We start from the raw sequence: 19434 nt of genomic DNA on the forward strand, positions 1-19434 counted from the left end.
ACCCAAATCCTGTGCCCATTTAGGTTTTCCATGGAGATACCACTGAAGGGATAGGAAATCCATCACATGGACGCCCAAAGATTGCGGAATAAGGGGGCGAATTTCAAAAAAATTTTCTTTCCCTTCAACTAGGAATCGAATTCCCTATTTAGAAAATCATATTTTCAAAGATCATTCTTGAACCATAAACTGAACCAGATCTGAACCAAAAGGAGTAGGGAGAGATAATACCTGATACAAAGAAGTAGTATCTCCCAATGGAGGTGTTCACGCCCAAGGAAGGATCCAAAATCAGCTTCCACTGAAGATGGCGTAGTGCAGGGTGGAGCAGAGTCAGCAGTGTTCTTCCAAAAGAACTTGATCCCTCTCAAGAATCACCTGGACGGCTTGTGAATACAACTCCCACCAATCTTTTCTCCAAAAGATTGGAATCAAGATCCAATCTTGATTTCTCCCAAGAACTGGAGATCAAACTGCTGTAGACGGCGACTGCAGGAAGGAGGCGGCAAGAGAGTATTTGCAGGGTGCAGAATTCTTTCTTCTGTGATTTCAGCTTTGAAGACAAGACTATCTATTGCTTGCTTGTGACCTCTAAAGGTTGCCGCCCCCTCTTCCTTTTATATACTTAAAAGGATCAGCTCCTAATCCCATTAGCAGTTGCTAACCCAAATCATATCTGGATTAGAAGTCCCTTTAAGATAAGGGATAACCCTTATCTTATCTGCAGATTAGATCAGCCATCTCCTAATCTAATTAGGAAGTTTCCAGATCTAAATCTTATTTAGATCTTGGACTCTCTAAGTGGATAGGGTGTGGGCCCAATCCTATCAGCTGATCCATCTCAGAATTCGCCCCCTTAAGTGACTAATCAAATTAGCCCAGTTCGAAATGGGCTTAAGGCCCATTTAAGGTTATGTATTCATTTAGCCTTCCAAACTGCTGCCCAGTTGGGCTTCCTTGTATGGCGTGGGACCCAAACATTGATCTATACATCAGCAACATGGGTTCAGCCCAGCCTTTGTTACAAGGCCTGGCTGAATACACTGTTATGGACAGTGCACCCCCTAAAACCCATCAGATGGGCTCTATGGGCCCAACAATTATCCTAAGTGGTCCCTGGGCCAAGCCACCTTGTAACACCCAGGGACTGTGGGCAGATGCAAGATTTGCCCATCAGGTATTATCCTCAATGGTCTTACACTTAACCCTCTCAGCCCATAATGATTATACATTGCCCGACAAGAGAGGACCTCTCCCACGGCTGCAAGGAACAGTGTTGCACTCTCTGCTTATATGGATCCCTAGAATTAAAACCTTTTTGCAAATCATTTCGAAACCATAACATATATACTTTTATATCTCATATAAAATATATTTTGCAAAAACAAATCTCAACGATTGAAATTAGCTGTCGACAGTCTTGGTTTCCATCAGTGAGATTGCATCCCCAATCATTACCTTTTTCCGACAAAGGGGTTGATCCTGTCACTATGATCACCCACTTAGATGAATTCTCAGACTGTCCCAACATACCCAGGTTTTGACCCCCGCTAAGAATCTCACTGATTGGTACATCAAAGACAGCCCAATCCGACACCTAGTGCAGTATCATAATCGAGTCTAGGGGTCGGGTGTAACTTTCCAGTTTTGCCCATCAATCTCCAAGGTCCAGGGCAATACTGGAAATCTAGTCCAGTTCAAAGATTCAATTAATCCTACACTGTATGTGCCTAGGGTCTCACCCCGGTAGCTGAGAGAAGCCACCCCAACCGATTTGGTGGCACCACAATGTCAGCCTCGTTAGGATTGGTCTCCCCAGACCGACCCACTGGCTGTGAACATTCTAAACTAACACGAGTCTCATTAAGTGTCCAGTTTAAGGGTATTACACAGAAACATACCAAGGGAACATGAATCAAGTATGCACTTTTATTCATTTACAATAAACTCATAAAGTACATCATTTTGATTGAAGTTAAGTGCATACAAAACTGTCTAACAAGATCCAGAGTAGCTATGTTGGCCATGTTGTGTTTGAGTCACAGTAGAAGTGGAGGGCTGGTTCTCCCGAGTAACCATATTGGCCATGTGGTGTTTCTGGGTACCTTGTTGCCCGGGTCTTCTAATTACATCTGTGCCTTGCTTCTTAGGTAGATCTTGAGCCCACTTTGGTTTCCCTTGGAGATCCTAACAAGTATCTTTGGTGTGCCGGGGCTTCTGGCAATTAGTACACAATTTTTCCTTATCTTCTGCTTTCTTCTAGAGATCCCCTCTTTTGGAAGAAGGGCCACCACTAGTAGAGGAACCCCCCTTTGCCGCCAACACAATTGCATCCCCTTCAGTGTTGTTCATCAAGTTTCTTCTGCTCTCTTCAGACTGGACAAGAGCATAGACCTCCTGAATTGAAGGAAGATCCTTAGAACTTAGAATTTGTACTCTGATGGATTCATAGATAGGATTGAGACCATGTAAAAAGGCAAACACCCTTTGCTGTGAGACAAGTTTCTTGTACAATTTTGCATCTTCATCACACTTCCAATCAATATTCTGGTAATGGTCCAACTCCTTCCAAACAGTTGTCAAGTCAGAGTAATAAACTGATAAACTCCTCTCCCCCTGTTTACAAGTAGATGAAGCTGCTTGCAGTTGATAATCTTGGCATAGTGTCGAAGTTCAGAATATGTGGATTTTGCTTGTTCCCAAATCTCATTTGCAATTTCAGCCCACATGAAGTTCTTCCTTATTTGCGGTTGCATGGAGATCAAAAGCCAAGACATAACCATGTTGTTCTCCTGATCCCATCTATCATGTTCTGCATTTCCAGAAGTTGGTTCTTTGATTCTTCCATTTATGTAGCCTATTTTTCCCCTTGCAGTTATATATAACTTGATCCCCTTTGACCACTCTAGGTAGTTTAACACATCAAGAGGAACAACAACCGTAGGAAAGGATAGGTCACTGTTCCCACTCATTCCATTCAGCATTGTGGAGATTCCGGATGTAACTGAATCTTCACTATTCATGATTCTAGGTTGAGAAGTACACAGAACCATAGGCACACTGCCTTACAGAGGTGCTACAGTCCACAACTAGGCATTTGCAGATTTTCGGTTTCATAGGGAACCAAGTACAAACACTACAGCAGCAGTACTAGGTTGTATGACCTACACTGTGTAGGAGTCCACAGAACAATATATGAATTGCACTTGTAGTGTAACTAGGTCTGAATGACCTACAATTTTACAACTTTAATACAGTTTCTCAGCTGAAAAAAAAAATTCAGTAGGAACAACAATATGAGTGGTGGTTCACCACACTTAATCGGTTGATATCCACTTTCCAGGGCAGCCGAATAGTCACTTAGGGTCTAGGGTTCATCAATAGTCCCTTAGAGAGCAGAATAGAGCAACACACAATCGGAGGAAGGGGGACAGTTCCTACTCAGATTTTGGGACATCAATAGTCGTACAAGAAGAGAACCATAAACAGAAAAAAACAGTTCAGTACCTAGGTCACCCAAACTGTGAATAGGCAGTACAGTCAAGGACTCGAACTTCTCTTCAAATCAGAACCTTCCTTCGTACATCTGGGATGGTTTTCTACAGTCTTCTTAGCCGAGCAACTCCAGTTACCAGCACTTAAGGCTGAAGGAAGTTGAACAGTCAGCTTTCTGCGCTAGGAAGTTGAACAGTCAGCTTTCTTGTAGCAGAACCCTACTCGGCAGTGGAGACTAGTAACAACACTAGAGTATACTAGTTCAACTTCTTCCTTGTCTTCGAGCATCAGGACTAAGCTTCTACGCAGCAATGGAGAGAGACCTCAGCTGGTTGTTTTCCAGGCCTGGACGGTCCTGCTCTGATACCATGTTGAGCAGGAGAAGGAGAAGAAGAAAGGAGGAAGGAAGAAGAAGAAGAAAGAAGAGGCAACTGAGTTGAGGCCTCAAAAGTTCTGCTTCAGTCGAGTGAAGCATTGTATTTATACTATACTGGTCGTACAACACAATAAGACTGTAAAATTACAAAATACCCCTGCGGGTACTAAACCTATGTATAGTACATATAGTACACCTGTCAACAATGGGTTAAGGTGGGAACCTCGTCTCGAGAACACATAAGGTAAACCCATGAGAAAGGGGAGTAATCATCAACAGACAATAAGAAATGCTTATACTCCCCCATAGTAGGAATATGATATGGCCCCCATACATCAGTATGCACAATTTCAAAAGTATTGCTTATTTTATTACTCAAAAAATAAGAGGATCTACAATGTTTTGCAAGCTCACATCTCACACTTTAGAAAAGACATTTGAAAACAAGTTTTTTAAAGACCCAAAAGACAGATGACCCAAACGACTATGCCAAAGCATAATCTGACTCATTGACTAAGAAACAAAGGACTTCACAACTCCGTTATCACTTCTAGGTGGGTACTTGAATAGGTAGATTCCATTCATCTCATGGCTAGTCCCAATTTGTCACTAGATCATGGAAAATACAATGGCCAAGAAAGAAGGTTATTGAACAATTTTGGCTTTTTATAAGACTACTGAGTGAAAGTAAATTAGTGCTAAGTTTAGGTACATGTAAGGCTGTGGATAAGGTAATGGCATCAAAGACTGATGTTTTCCTTGCAAGAAATGGGAACAAGGAAGCCATCAGCTATAGATACTTTATCTCTGCTTGAAGACAAATTATATGAAGTGAATAATGAAGACAAGCTTGTCATGTGATCTGATGCACCAGAGTCTATAATCAAGTAGGGTTAGTGTTACCTAGAGTAGAGGCATGAAAAATAGTGGCTCTTGTAACTAAGTGGGCAAAGGCTTTGAGCCCCACCAATCTCCAAGAATCAGGCCACTTATAGAACTAAATCTCCAGCCCTCTTAAAATCTCATGTAGCCAGCTGGGAAGAAGTCACCTGAGAATCACAAGCAGAACTAAACCTGCTCTGATACCAACTTGAAGTTACTATTGTTAGCAAAACTTTTAGGTTGAAAAGTAACCTAGAAATCTCCAGCCCTCTTAAAATCTCATGTAGCCGGCTGGGAAGAAGTCACCTGAGAATCACAAGCAGAACTAAACCTGCTCTGATACCAACTTGAAGTTACTATTGTTAGCAAAACTTTTAGGTTGAAAAGTAACCTAGAAATTGAAAGGAAGAAGAAGAGAGAAGAGAATAGATGGAGAACAAGAGGAATGGGCGAAAAGTAAATTACTGCCGCCCTAAGCAGTATTATTTATATGTTTAACATAACATTAGGTAAAAGGACAAAAAATTCCCTGTTACCTATAACAGTACAAGAAAGCAAGCATAAAGCCAAAAAATAAACAACAAAATATTGAATCACTACAACTACCATCAAATGGGGACAAGTTCTTAAACACCCCCATATCCATTCATTTACACCACTATCTCCAAACCCACATTGATTCATTACCTCAATAAAAAAAAGTGCAATTAACCAAATAATAAGCTTACTTGTAAGAAGTAAAACTGTTACTGTGTGATTAGAGAATTAATACAGGTTTGAAGAGAAGGAGAGAGAGAGAGAGAGAGAGAAAAGAAGAGTGAAGAGTGAAGAGAGGAGGAGAAGAAAGAAGGGGTTCGGTGATTGATGATCTGCCGCCCCATACACTTCTTTATTTGTAGCTTTAGGTTCCTTACAAGAATAGGAAATAAACATAAAGTCTTAGTCCTATTAAAACAAAAATTAGAAACAATAAGGCTAGCCGACCCAACTTAAAAGAAATTAGAAGCAACCAATAAAAGAAATTAGAAACAACTAGGTGTGGGTATGTAACCACACACATTAGAGCCCGAGTGTGGGTATGGAACCCCACACTCGTGGCTAACCAACTATTTCTTCACTCCCCCTCAAGCTGGGAGTAGATATTTGTCATGCCCAATTTGTGTAGATCTGTCTCCAATTTGATTTTTGTGACTGCTTTGGTGAAAAGATTAGCTAACTGCATGTCTGAGGCAATGTAAGGAAGGCATGCTTCTTGAGATGTGACTCGCACTTGGATAAAATGTCTATCAACCTTGATATGCTTAGTCCTGTCATGTTGTATTGGGTTGTGGGCAATATTAATTGCAGCTTGGTTATCACAATATAGCATCGGAGGCTTCTCATAATCAATCTCCAACTCATTAAGCAAGGATCTCAGCCATAACACTTTTGCAACACCATTGGCCATGGATCTGTATTCTGCTTTTGCACTGGAGCGACCAACAACATTTTGTTTCTCGCTTATCCAGGAAACAAGATTTCCCCCCACAAATGCACAATATCTAGAGGTGGACCTCCTGTCATGAACACATCCAGCCCAATCTGCATCTGTATACACTTCTATTTTCATATGACCATTATTCTTGAAGAGTATACCTCTCCTTGGACATCTCTTTAAGTAGGCAAGGATCCTTTCTATTGCAAGGTGGTGGGTGGTCCTAGGAGAATGCATGTATTGACTAACAACACTGACAACATAAGAAATATCTGGTCGGGTTAGACAGAGATAAAGAAGTTTCCCAACCAGCCTTTGGTACATTGCCCTGTCCTCAAGGAGTTCTCAACTTTCTACACTTATCTTATGGTTAGGCTCAATGGGAGTATCAACAAGTATCACTCCTAACCTGCCAGTTTCTTCCAATAAGTCCAAAACATATTTCTTTTGGGAGATGAAATTGCCATGCTTAGATCGAGCTACCTTAATTCCTAGGAAATAGTGTAACTTTCCTAGGTCTTTTACTTCAAATTCCTTGTGAAGGTGTTGTTTAAGGGTTTCAATTTCACTAGTCAATTCCTGTTATCACAATGTTATCTACATAGACTGCAAGTAGAGTCAGGGAATGACTTGTCTTCTTAAAGAAGAGTGTGATCTGACTGAGCCTGTATGTATCCGAATTTGTCCAAAGCCTGTCTAAACCTATCAAACCAAGCTGTTGGGGATTGTTTAAGCCCATACAAGGCCTTCTTCAAAAGGCAAACTTTCTTTCCTATTTCTGTACTATAAAAACTAGGGGGTAACTCCATGTATACTTCCTCCTACAAGTCTCCGTTGAGGAAGGCATTCTTAACATCCAGCTAAAATAGTGGCCATGAGAAGTTTGCAGCAATGAATAAAAGAACTCTGATAGTGTTCATTTTTGCAACAGGTGCAAAGGTTTTTGTACAGTCAATGCCATAAGTTTGTGTGAGTCCCTTTGCAACCAATCTAGCCTTATACCTCCCTATAGTACCATCAATATTATATTTCACAGTAAGCACCCATCTGCATCCAACAGGTTTTTTCCCTTCAAGTTGGTTAACTAGTTCCCATGTGTTGTTCTTGACAAGAGCATCAATTTCTACTTGCATTGCTTCCATCCATTCAGGTATCAAAAGTGCTTCTTGCACTTTTTTGGGTATACGAATAGCAAAAATAGATGCCAAGTAAGATCTGTAGGATTCTGAGAGACAATATTGGAAATGAACTTGGAGATGCAACGGGCAATGGATGAGGTGCAACGACGCTTCCCTTTACGAATAGAAATTGGAAGATCAAGGTCATCTGTCGGTGAAGGCTAAGCATCTGTAACAGTGGGATCAACAGTGGGAGTAATAGTAGTAGTGTCTGGATGTAGAACTGTAGAAGATGTTGGAACTGGCCTAGATTGCTGTTGAGTACGAGAATCAACCTACCTCCACCACTTTTTGTGATACACTCTCAGCTCCCTACATTTTTGACAACTTTCTTCGCAACTCCCCCCCTCAGTAACTGGGACAGGTAAAGGAATTCTTGGGGCTGAAACTGAAATCCCTTCCTCACTATTCTCCCCCTGAGAAGAAGCCTTATAATGGTAGGGCATATCCTCAAAGAAGGTGACATCCATGGACACAAAGCGCTTCCCTGAAACTAGCTCATAATAGTAATATCCCTTTCGATTTTGTGCATACCCAAGGAAAATACACTTAGTGGCTTTGGGGTCAAACTTGGAGCGATGAGGTCCAAGGATTTGAACAAAATAAGTACACCCAAAAGTTTTGAGGGGAATAGTGAATAGGTCCTTATCTAGATATAGAAGACTGAACAGGGTTTGCATGTTTAGGACCCGTAAAGGAACCCTGTTAATGAGGTATATGGCTGTACGGATTGCATCTCCCCAGAAGCGTATGGGAACATTGGAGTTGAGTATGATGCTTCTGTCTACCTCTAAAATATGCTTGTTTTTTCTCTCAGCAATCCCATTTTGTTGAGGTGTGTGAGGACAGGTGCTCTGATGAATGATCCCATGATCAAGGAGATAGGATGCTAGGGGTTTTGCAAAGTATTCATTGGCATTATCAAATCTAAGAATCTTGATCTTGGTTTCAAATTGGGTTAGGATCATCTGATGGAAAGCTTGGGTCAGAGAGGGGACCTCATCTCGAGAATGCATAAGATAGACCCATGAAAAACAGGTTTAGTCATCAACAAATAATAAGAAATATCTGTACCCCCCATGGTGGGAGTATGGTAGGGCCCCCAAACATCGGTATGCACAATCTCAAAAGGAAGGTTGCTTCTTTTTTTACTTAAAGGATAAGATGATCTATTGTGTTTTGCAAGTTTACAACTTTCACATTTTAACCCAGACACTTCTACTGATTCAAACAAGTTTGGAAAAAGACTCTTTAAAGACCCAAAAGATAAATGACCTAAGCGGTTATGCCAAAGCATAATCTTACTCCAAGACTGAGAAACAAACAATTTCCCTGCTTCACTCTGCTCCCCCTATGAATGTTGTAGTAGGTAGACTCCATTCATCTCACGGCTAATCCCAATCACTTTCTTCGTTTCCAGATCCTGAAAAATACTAACTGAAAGTAAGTTAGCACTAAGCTTGGGAAAATGCAAAACTGAGGGTATAGTGATGGTATTTGATAATCTGATGTCTCCCTTGCCAGAAATTGGTACAAGAGAGCCATTAGCAATAGAAACTTTGTCTCTCCCAGAGGATAAACAATAGGTGCTAAATAGAGTAGATATGCTAGTCATATGATCTGAAGCACCTGAATCCATTACCTAGGAATGTCTAGTATTACCTGGGACAGAAGCATGGCAAGCAGTAGCTCTTGTACCTGTATGATCAAGGGCTGAAGTAGGCTGTTGAGCTGATGTAGGCTGAGCTGAATTACTAAATTCATTTCCTAGCTGAGCCAGAGCAGTTCGGACTGCAGCTAGAGTATCTAAAGGAGTGTCTCTTGTGCCTGATGAAGTTGTACCATCAGTGTTGACAGCCATATTAGCATTCCCTTTCTTATTTCTGAGCTTTGTTGGAACTAAATGAGAGTGCAACTTTCAACAGGTTTCCTTAGTATGTTTAGGTTTCTTGCAGTGTTCACATTACTAAGACCTTTTTAGCTCCCTTCTTCTCCTTATCCCCCCCAGATTTAGGTCTAACTGCTGCCAAGTTTGATTCGGAGGGCTGTTGCTGCAACATAACCTTTCTCCTAGTTTCATAAGGCCATCTGGTCCAACTTAAAAGAAATTAGAAACAACTAATAAAAGAAATTAGAAACAACTAGGTGTGGGTATGGAACCACACACTAGAGCCTGAGTGTGGGTATGGAACCACACACTCGTGGCTAACCAACTATTTCTTCAAGCTTTATTTAGGTCCAACTTGCAAATTATTCATTTCTTCCTAGATCTTTTCATTTCCTTAACATGTTCATTGGCAATTGAGATGTAATCTATAATTTGTCTATTTGGCACAATGGGCCCTTGATTTGAGAAAACAATGAGAGGGAGCACTTTCTAAATCCTTAGAGACAAGATGTTGCTATTATCTTATATAAATTACTCACCGAGCTAATTGGTCTGAACTCTTAGGGTGATTAGTTTCATTCCTTTTGGAGATTAGTGTAATAAAAGTGGCATTCAAGCCTAGATTGATTATTCTCCTCAAAACATTCCTTAAAAATCTCTGTAAGATCACCCCTCAAAATATCCCAATAGTCTTGGTAGAAAGCCATAGTGAATCCATTTGACCCTGGTGCTTTGGACCTATCCATTCAAAACACGTCTTCTTTTATCTCTTCCAAGTCAAAGGACATTTTTATCCAAATCTTCAAATTCTTAGGGAGACTAGGCCAGTCCAACCCTTTATCCAACATCTTTTGTTTAAAGGCCTTTTGAAAATTGATTTAAAATGATCAACAAAAGCCCTGTTAATCTTCCTTGGTTGAGTCACCTCATCTCCGTCTCCAATTTAGAGACAGTTTTTCCTTCTTCGGCCATTGGCCATCACATGGAAATATTTTCTTTTTGTCACCCTCTTTAATCCACTTATTCCTCAATTTTTTCCTCCAACCATTCCTTGTTCAGTAAGACGTCCTCCAATTGTTTTTTTTTTTTTTCCGTGAACACCTTATTTCTCTATCTCTTTCCTCAAAGAGGCCTTGTGATTCTTTTGCATCCAATCCTTCAATCTGATCAGAAACCTTTTGTTTCTTTTCTTTTAGTGTTCCAAAATGTTCAATATTCTATTCCTTGCTTCTTCCCTTTAAAAGTTGTAATTTCCTATGAAACAACGTTCCTTTACATTTCACCCACCCTAGGTCTTCCTTCTTCCCACCATAAATGCTATTCCTTCAGTCTGCTTTGTTGAAGAATGGTGGGAACCTTGGCTCAGTCACCTACAGTTCCTAAGAGCCAATCCCAGAAGCAGGCCCATACACATGCCAGCCCATAGTCCACAACTCCACTTGCTAAGTCATGTCCCGTATGTCTTGTCTATACAAGGAGGATTGAGCCATATCAGCAAGTTAGATCTAACTCCATGACAGTTAGATCTAGAAGCTTCTAGATGAATTTCAAATTGTAATTGGAAGATAAAAAGTTTGGTTGAGGTAAATGAGGGCAGAGATTGATTACTTCAATTTCATTGTTTTCTCACTTCTCTCTCTCTCTCTCTCTCTCCTGTAAGGAGATTGAGTCACCCTCGAAGTGACCCCTGAGTTGAGCAGGAACTCCACAAAAAACATAGAATGAATTGATAGATCTTTTTCATAACTTGAAACTAGGTTTCCTTTGCCTTTTCCTAAACTCTGTTGGTTACTTCGTTGTTACATCAGTACAGAGAAACACTGCTTTGAAGCTATATCCAATCAATGCTTCTAACATGTTAAGAAAAGAAAGAGCTTACATCTGTGGCAACTGGGTTGCTGCATAAACCAGAAACATCCAATACAAATTGAACACGTCATATAAAATTAATACATTTAAACTTAACGTTAACGCTGTCCTTGGGGACAGAGTTCATCTTCACCTTCACACTTCACTCAGAATCGCAGACATGAAAAGTTTTAAATGTCTCAGACATTTAATTCTGGCAATCTGAAAGGTGGTGACAACGGACGGTGGTAACGACTGTTTCATCTATGACGAAAAGCTGAAACTTCCTAAAGGTAGTGGAAGAGGAAAAGTTCCCATAAGAGGCTATTTGGATTTGAAGGACTTAAAAAAGAGAATGCTCTGAAAGAATGGTAGGATCCATCTAATGGACGCCATAAAGGTTGCGGAATGGGTGGGCGAATTTCAAAAAAATTTCCTACCTTCTCCCAACTAGGAATCATATTCCCTAAATTTAGAATACAATATTCAAGGATCCTACTTGAACCATAATCAAACCAGATCTATACCAAAAGATAAATGGGAGGAATATACCTGATCCGGAGAAGCAGTATCTCCCAAAGTTGGTGTTCACGCCCAAAGAATGCTCCAAGATCCGTTCCTGCTGAAGATGACACAGCTGTGGATGGAACAGAACCAGCAGGGTGCGTCCTACACACTGGATCCTTCACAAGAATCCTCTGGAAACACTAAACACTGAATCCTTTTAGTCTTTGTTGCAAATCTAATGTCAAGAACAGATTTCTTGACTTTCTTTTTCTGCAAAGATCTAATCTTGCAAAAAACAGATGGCGGCGGCAGGAGGAGAACTCTAAAGGCGAAAAGGCTGAACTGCTTTTTTTTCTTTTTCTGGAGAGTATGAGATCTGATCTCAATTCGCAGGAACCTTTCTTGCGATTTTTCTTGGTTCGAAATCTCCTCCTTTCTTCTTGATTAAGAAACCTCCTTATTAGGAGTTATCCCAATCCAAATCAGTATTTGGATAGGGGATAATCTTAATCCTTTCTGCAGATAGAGTTAGCTTACTCCTGATCTTATCAGGAGGTTACCAGATTCAAATCTAATTTGAATTTGGTCTCTAAGAGTGGATAAGGCTAAAGGCCCAATCCTTTTACTAACTTTAATCTCAGATTCGCCCCAAGGATGGGTGATCATATCAGCCCACCTCGAAATGGGCTTTTGGCCCATTAAGTGTTCAGTGTCTAATTACTTTCCAATCTGTTGCCCAGTTGGGCTTCTTTGTATGGCGTGGGACCCAAGCATTGATCTACACACCAGCCACATGGGTTCGGCCCAACCTCTAAAACAAGGCCCAGCCGAATTCACTGAAAAACACAATGAACCCCTTGAGTCCATCATATGGACCCTATGGGCCCAACACTTACATTAAGTGGTCCCTGGGCCAAGCCATCTTATAAAAACCCAGGGATTGTGGGCAGGTGCAAGATTAGCCCATCAGGTATTATCCTCAATGGTCTTACACTTAACCTCTCAGCCCTTAATGATCAAGCACTGCCCGACAAGAGAGGACCTCTCCCTCGGCTGCAAGGAACAGTGCCGCACTCTCCTCTCACATGGATCCCGGGAATTAAAACCATTTGCAAACAATTTGAAACCGTACATATATATATAAATATATTATTTTTGCAAAACAAAATTCCAACGATTGAAATCAACTGCCGGCAGTTTGGTTTCCATCAGAGAGTGTGCATTCCCGATCATTACCCTTTGTCCGACAAAGTGGCTGATTCTGTCACTATGATCACCCACTCAGATGAATTCTCAAACTGCCCCAACATACCCAGGTTTTGATCCCCGCTAAGGATCTCACTGATTGGCATATCAAAGGCAGCCTGATCCAACACCTAGTGAAATGTCATAATCGAGTCTAGGGGTCAGGTGTAACTTTCCAGTTTTGCCCATCTATCTCCAAGGTCCAGGGCAATACTGGAAATCTGGTCCGGTTCAAGGATTCAAGTAATCCCACACTGCATGTGCCTCGGGTCTTATCCTGGTGGCTGAGACAGGCCATCCCAACACTTGGTGGCACACCAGTATCAGCCTTGGCAGGATAAATCTCCCCAGACTTATCCAACGGCTGTGAACATTTAAAACTAACACGAGTCTCTATAAATGTCCAGTTTTAGGGTTTTACACAGAATTAAACCAAACAACATGAATCAAACATGCACTTTATTTATTTCCACTAAATAACAAAAGTACATCAAATCAGATTGAAGCTAAGGGCATACAAAAACTGTCTAACATGCTCTCCATATTGAATCCACATGCACTTGATAGGATTATCTTGCTGCCCATCCGGTGGCCTTTCATGGGTGATCTTGTTATTGACATTGATTAAAACGGGAAAAGAGAGAGAGAGAGAGGAGGCTCAGGGGAGGGAGTGGGGAGAAGAGAATGAGTGAAACGACAGTTTAAGATAATAAGTGTAAGGACTGATTTAATTGCTGTAATCCAGAACAGGGAGGCTCTAATAGAAAGGAAAAACTGTTTTGTTCACATAAGAAAACAGGAGAGATTATAGATGTTAGTCATCCAGAAAATGTGTTTTGTAAGTGAGATGATGTTTATGATTGTCAGTGAAGATGCCATCTCTCTCATTATTATCCGGCAAGTGAAGATGATCCGTCTCTCTCTCTCTCTCTCTCCATTTGTTGCCAAAAAATTACCGGAAAATGAAGACTGAGCGAGGGAAGATGGCATTTGCTCCCTCTGTCTCTCTCAAGATTGTGTAACCCAAATAAAATTAAAACAAAATTTCATTTTTCTTTAGATCCGCACCGTTTAGGCCCCAAACATCATTAATATTTGAAACCTGATAAAAGAGTGACGTGGCCCTTTGGTATTGGAGGTTGTCGGTTGATGCAGCGACTGTGGCTGCCGCAGATGTGAGATCGAAAAGAAATAATATATTTGTTCATTAATTGCAGTGATTCAATTCCAACATTTCCATTTTTTTCTCATTTATTTCCTTGAAGCTATGAAAGTTTCTCAGGAACCATTGAAACTACATATTATGATTGTTTTGGATATTTTTTTCCTAGCTCAATAGCTTATAATGCTTTATTCATAGTTTTCAAGGTGTAGTCTAGGTTAAAAGAATTGCAGGACTGACATGTTATTATAATATTATTAGCATGGATGCATCATATTGGTTCATCTTATCATATACTTTTTGTATCACTAGTGTAGGGTGTTGCTGCTGAAACATAAAGGACCCAAGGGTTTTGATAGAGAGAAATAAGGCTATACAAGTTTCCATGTTTCCAAATGAAACTTACATAGAGTTGTACCTGAACAATTATTGCTTAAAGGACCCAATTTACCTAGGTGACTAGGTGATCCACTGTCACATAGAGTAGCACCTTAACAATCATTGCTTAGTGTTTTTTCTTTTGTCATTTTAAATTTTTAAATAGAAGGTTCAAAATTAATGCAACATGCATAGCTGTTAAGACGATACAAACCAATAGGATTATTAATGAACATAGCATCTTCTCTCCCCATGACCCCTTCTGGCCATTAGCCATTATGTTACAATGTCACACCTCAAATCCAGGTTGGGTATTGCATAATTTGAAGGGTTCATTTTAGTTTTTTTTAGTTTTTTTTTTTTTTTTTTTGTGTGTGTGTGTGTGTGCGTGTTTTCTATGTAGTCACTGCTTCAATTGCATTATAATTGTCTATTTATAGAAAAACTTACTTTGAGCAGAACCTGTCATTATTCCTCAAGTCTCTCGTTTTCTTGCCAAAATATTTGGTCTTTCTATTTCGTCTCTTACATTAATGTTTCTGAAATTTGAACTTTATTTTATTATTTAGGGATATGCGACCTGTACAATGGAAAATGGTTCTATGATTCATCCGGGCCCTTATATACGAACAACTTTTGTCCTGTCCTAACACAGATGCAGAACTGCCAGGGAAATGGGAGGCCTGACAAGGATTATGAGAACTGGCGATGGAAACCATCAGGGTGTGATCTCCCTCGGTTCAATACCAGCAAATTCCTAGAGTTGATGAGAGGGAAGACTCTAGCATTCATTGGAGACTCAGTTGCTCGGAACCAGATGGAATCTATGCTATGCATCCTCTGGCAGGTAATCACTCAAACACCCTTCCTATACAGCCGATTTACTATTATATATGCATCCATGAAAGTTTCTGCATTTTCAGACGACTAAATAATTAATTTTGCTCTTCCATTGGCACATATTCAGGTTGAAGCTCCAAGAAACCGTGGCAACAAGAGAATGCAGCGCTGGTATTTCAAGTCAACCTCTACTACCATTGTCCGGATATGGTCATCCTGGCTAGTCCACAAAACTTCAGAACCTTTTGACTTTGCTCCTGAGGGGGTGGTAAAGCTTCACCTTGATGCACCGGATGAAGATTTTTTGGATTTTCTCCCAAGCTTTGATGTGGTTGTCCTCTCCTCTGGCCATTGGTTTGCCAAACAATCGGTTTACATATTCAACAATGAGATCGTTGGAGGACAGCTATGGTGGCCAGACAAGTCCCGCCCAAAGAAAATTGATAACGTTGAAGCTTTTGGGATCTCTGTTGAGACAATTCTCACCGCTATTGCAACCCACCCTAATTATACAGGCCTGACCATAATCCGTTCCTATTCACCTGATCATTATGATGGTGGAGCCTGGAACACAGGAGGGTCATGCACGGGAAAGACAAAGCCTGCCTTGGAAGGTGAACTGGTACCAAATGGTTTTACTGATGTGATGCATGAGAAACAGGTGGTAGGTTTCAATCGTGCACTCAAGAAGTTATCAAACCGTTCGAAATTGAAGTTGATGGATATCACGAAAGCATTTGGATACCGTCATGATGGGCACCCTGGACCATATCGCAGTCCTGATCCAAACAAGATCACAAAACGTGGCCCAGATGGCAAGCCCCCGCCACAGGATTGTTTGCACTGGTGCATGCCGGGTCCAGTTGATACATGGAACGAACTTGTCCTTGAAATCATAAGGCGACAATTTGACGGTACTGGAAGATATTCTACATGAGATACATTGGGTGCCTTCTTGGTTGACCATCTGTTCCCTTGTAATTTTCTTTTTTTTTTTTCTGTAAATGATAATTTTCCTTTTAAGTCGAACCACACTCAGGAAGTGCAAGACTAGCAAAATCCTCTACACGCTTTAGAAAATTTCTGTAGTAAAGCTGTGATAATCAGTTGCTAGGTTAATTATTGAGGTAATTTAACCTAGCAACGGTTCCTATTTCTTCTTTGGCGCGACGGTTGGGTTACTTACATCGAAGTTAATTATTGTGATAAATGTCGTCTTCAAATTAATTCCTATTTCTTTTCTGGCGCAACGGTGGGGTTCTATTCAAAATATTGGAGTTTGTGAATAACCTCTCTCTTTATCTGTAGGGGTAAGGCCGTGTACATCCGTTCCTGGCATTGGCAGGAGCCCCAAATGCACAGGGTTGTCATAACTCCCATGCCACAAAACAAGTTTTCATACCGACCTTGTAACATATATGTTGAGAAAGCTTTTGCCAAAGTGAAACCATCTCAGTAGCAAGGCATGAATAGATTCATTCCCATTATAGTCCATCCCCATAATCATACTAAAATGTTTCCAAAACTCTTCAAGCCGAGCAATTCAGAACAAATAAATGATTAATTATCTTCAATGGATGAATCCTTGCAAAACATTTGGAAGCTTAGGTAAGGCAACAAAAGGGGTGAGTAGGGTGGGTAAGGCAACGAAAAGGTCTACTTGAAGGATGGTAGATGGTTCTATGAGAGGAAGGAGAGACGTTGCAAGGAAGCCTAGGTAGGCTAGGGTTTCAGTCGATAGAGCTTACAAAATGGTTCTAAAAGTTTCAGGTAAGGAGGGCTTCAGGCCTCTATTTATAGACGCTAGTCGTGTGGAAAGGAAGGAAACTTTTTTCAAACAAGAAAGTTTGTTATTTTGTTATATCTAAAATAAACAAGCACAAGTAGGTTTCACCATGTGTCCATGCAAAAATCCCAAGGTACGGATTCTTGGCTTAAGTGGTTAGCTAACATAGTCCCTATGAAGAACTAACTCAAGATAGTTTACAAATACTAGAAAACATCTCCCCGATTTACATTGTATTGAAACTAACCTTATATATCACCAATCCCTTATAGGTGTTGCGTCAAGTCCAGAACCTCAATAAGGTTTGCCCTAAGGACGTGTTTCCACTGCCTAATATAGAGATACTCATAGATGTAATAAAAGGCAACAGATTATTCTTCTTCCTAGATGATTATAGTGGTCAAAATCAGGATTTTCATGGGCCCCTTACATGCTCTTCATATAGCCTTCAAAACACCTATGGGGAACTTCTATTACTAAGCAATGTCGTTTAGGTTGATGAATACTAAGGTAACCTACTAAAGGGCGATGGACTTCTGTTTTTCGCGATATGATTCACAAGAAGATTGAATGTTATGTAGAAGACATCGTGATAAAAAAAAAAAAATGATCACACTGAAGTCCTTTAGAAGATTCAGAGGAGATACCAGGACCTACCCTAATCACAGTTGTTGAAGATGGATAATGGAAGCTACGCTAATTCTAGCACAGGATCTGGAGTAACCCTAACCTCACAAATTGGGAAAACCATAGCCTAGTCCTTTAAACTTCAATTCCTTCGTTTACATAATGTTATAGAATATGAATCCCTTGTTCTAGGATTGACCATAGCGAGAGAACTAGGTGTAGAGAAAATTATGGTGGCAGGCAATTCATACTTAGTCATTGGGAAGATGAATTGGACATTCACAGTAAAAGAAATTTCCCTTTTACTTTATAGAACCCTTATCCAAAAGTTAAACCAACACTTGACTATCATCTATCAACAACCAAATTGCGCCAAGAATCACTATGATAATGCCTTGGCCACCCTAGGGAGGAGGACTAGAGATACCCCATAATTCAGATGCAAGGGGAACCATCCATAAATAAACTACCACTCTAGCTAGAAACACAAGACCAAATTAGGGAAGAGGACTGGAGATACCCTATAATTTAGAAGCTCAAAAACCCTACTTCCTCACTATGAGATAACAAAAGCAAACTTCTTCTATGATACTAATTGGTAACTGGGGTCTCTTGTACTACAAGATGGTCGATGGTGTATGCAATTACTACCTAGGTGTTGAAGGTGGGAACATAGTACTAAAAGAGGTCCATGATGTATGTGTAAGTACATGTAGCTCGTCATTACTAGAATTACAAAAGAAGCCTTAAACGAAGACTAGGGCTATCAATAGCTTGGGTTCGGTTTGGGACAAGGTAGAAACATTCCAAATCGACTATTAAATCAATAGACCCAGAACTGAAGCAGACCCTAATGGTTCTATAAAATTAAAAGCAGTATCAATCCCACCAGTTATTGGCACAACTAGGTCTGGCCTGATAAGAACTGATAAAATTTAAAAATTGTTAAAATTTGTAGTTTTTTGTAAACAAAGAACATTTTATTTAATGACCTGTAAATAAAGAACATTTAAAAATTGTTGCAATCATAGATGTTACTATAATAAAAATTTCAAGAATGCCATGAAAGTTATGAAGATAATAGTAGGTACTTGTGTTATTATTGAATGTTTAATCGGTTTGGGTCTGAGTCAGTTCGGGACAATCAAAATTAGTCTCAAATCGATAATAATCTAGACACACAATAAAGAACTAGAACTGACCCAACGGGATAGAATTCTGAACCAGAACTGAAATAATTGGTTTGGTCGGTTCAGTTCTATCAGGTAGACCCAACCCATTGATAGCCCTAATGAAGATTACATAAAGAGATTCAGCTCGAAAGGACAGAGCAGTTAGATTGAACAAGGCGATGAGAGATGTCTGAAGTGCCAGAGCCACTAAGACACCTCTATAATAGCACGATGATTATTTGTTGAAGTAATATAAGCCACCTACACTTGCAATGAGCGTGGAAGGCTATCCAAAGCTTACAATGAGCATGAAATGCCTTCTAGGACTTGCGATGAGCACAGAGTGCTATCCAAGACCAACGGTGGATATAAAATGATATCATAACTTTGAGGTGAAACCCTAGTGGTGTTTTCTCATGGATGACATGAGAATAATGATCTCCTTCCTTAGAAACATTTGAAGCACCATCCTCCACCACCAAGAGATTGGGGAGACTTCTACACATCTCTCACCATGACCGGCTCTCCCTCCAACTGACGCTCTCGAGTTGTCTGGTCTTGGGACACAAGCAACAC

The 19434-nt window shown here is 40.3% G+C and overlaps 1 protein-coding gene across 3 annotated transcripts in view; it reads left to right on the forward strand.

Moving 5' to 3' along the window:
- Window positions 1–16353, forward strand: part of YLS7 (trichome birefringence-like protein (DUF828)) — a 67057-nt gene extending 50704 nt beyond the window's left edge. For all 3 annotated transcript variants that reach the window (XM_088946944.1, XM_088946941.1, XM_088946943.1), the window contains 2 exons: window positions 15003–15280; window positions 15401–16353. In XM_088946944.1, coding sequence (XP_088803070.1) covers window positions 15003–15280; window positions 15401–16210 — 1088 coding nt within the window. In that variant the 3' untranslated portion in view covers window positions 16211–16353. The remainder of the gene's footprint in view (window positions 1–15002; window positions 15281–15400) is intronic.
- Window positions 16354–19434: the final 3081 nt, after the last annotated feature.

This window comes from Nelumbo lutea, chromosome 5, assembly GCF_056320005.1.
Source record: "Nelumbo lutea isolate HS-2025 chromosome 5, American lotus-T2T, whole genome shotgun sequence".
In the NCBI taxonomy this organism is placed as follows: Eukaryota; Viridiplantae; Streptophyta; class Magnoliopsida; order Proteales; family Nelumbonaceae; genus Nelumbo; species Nelumbo lutea.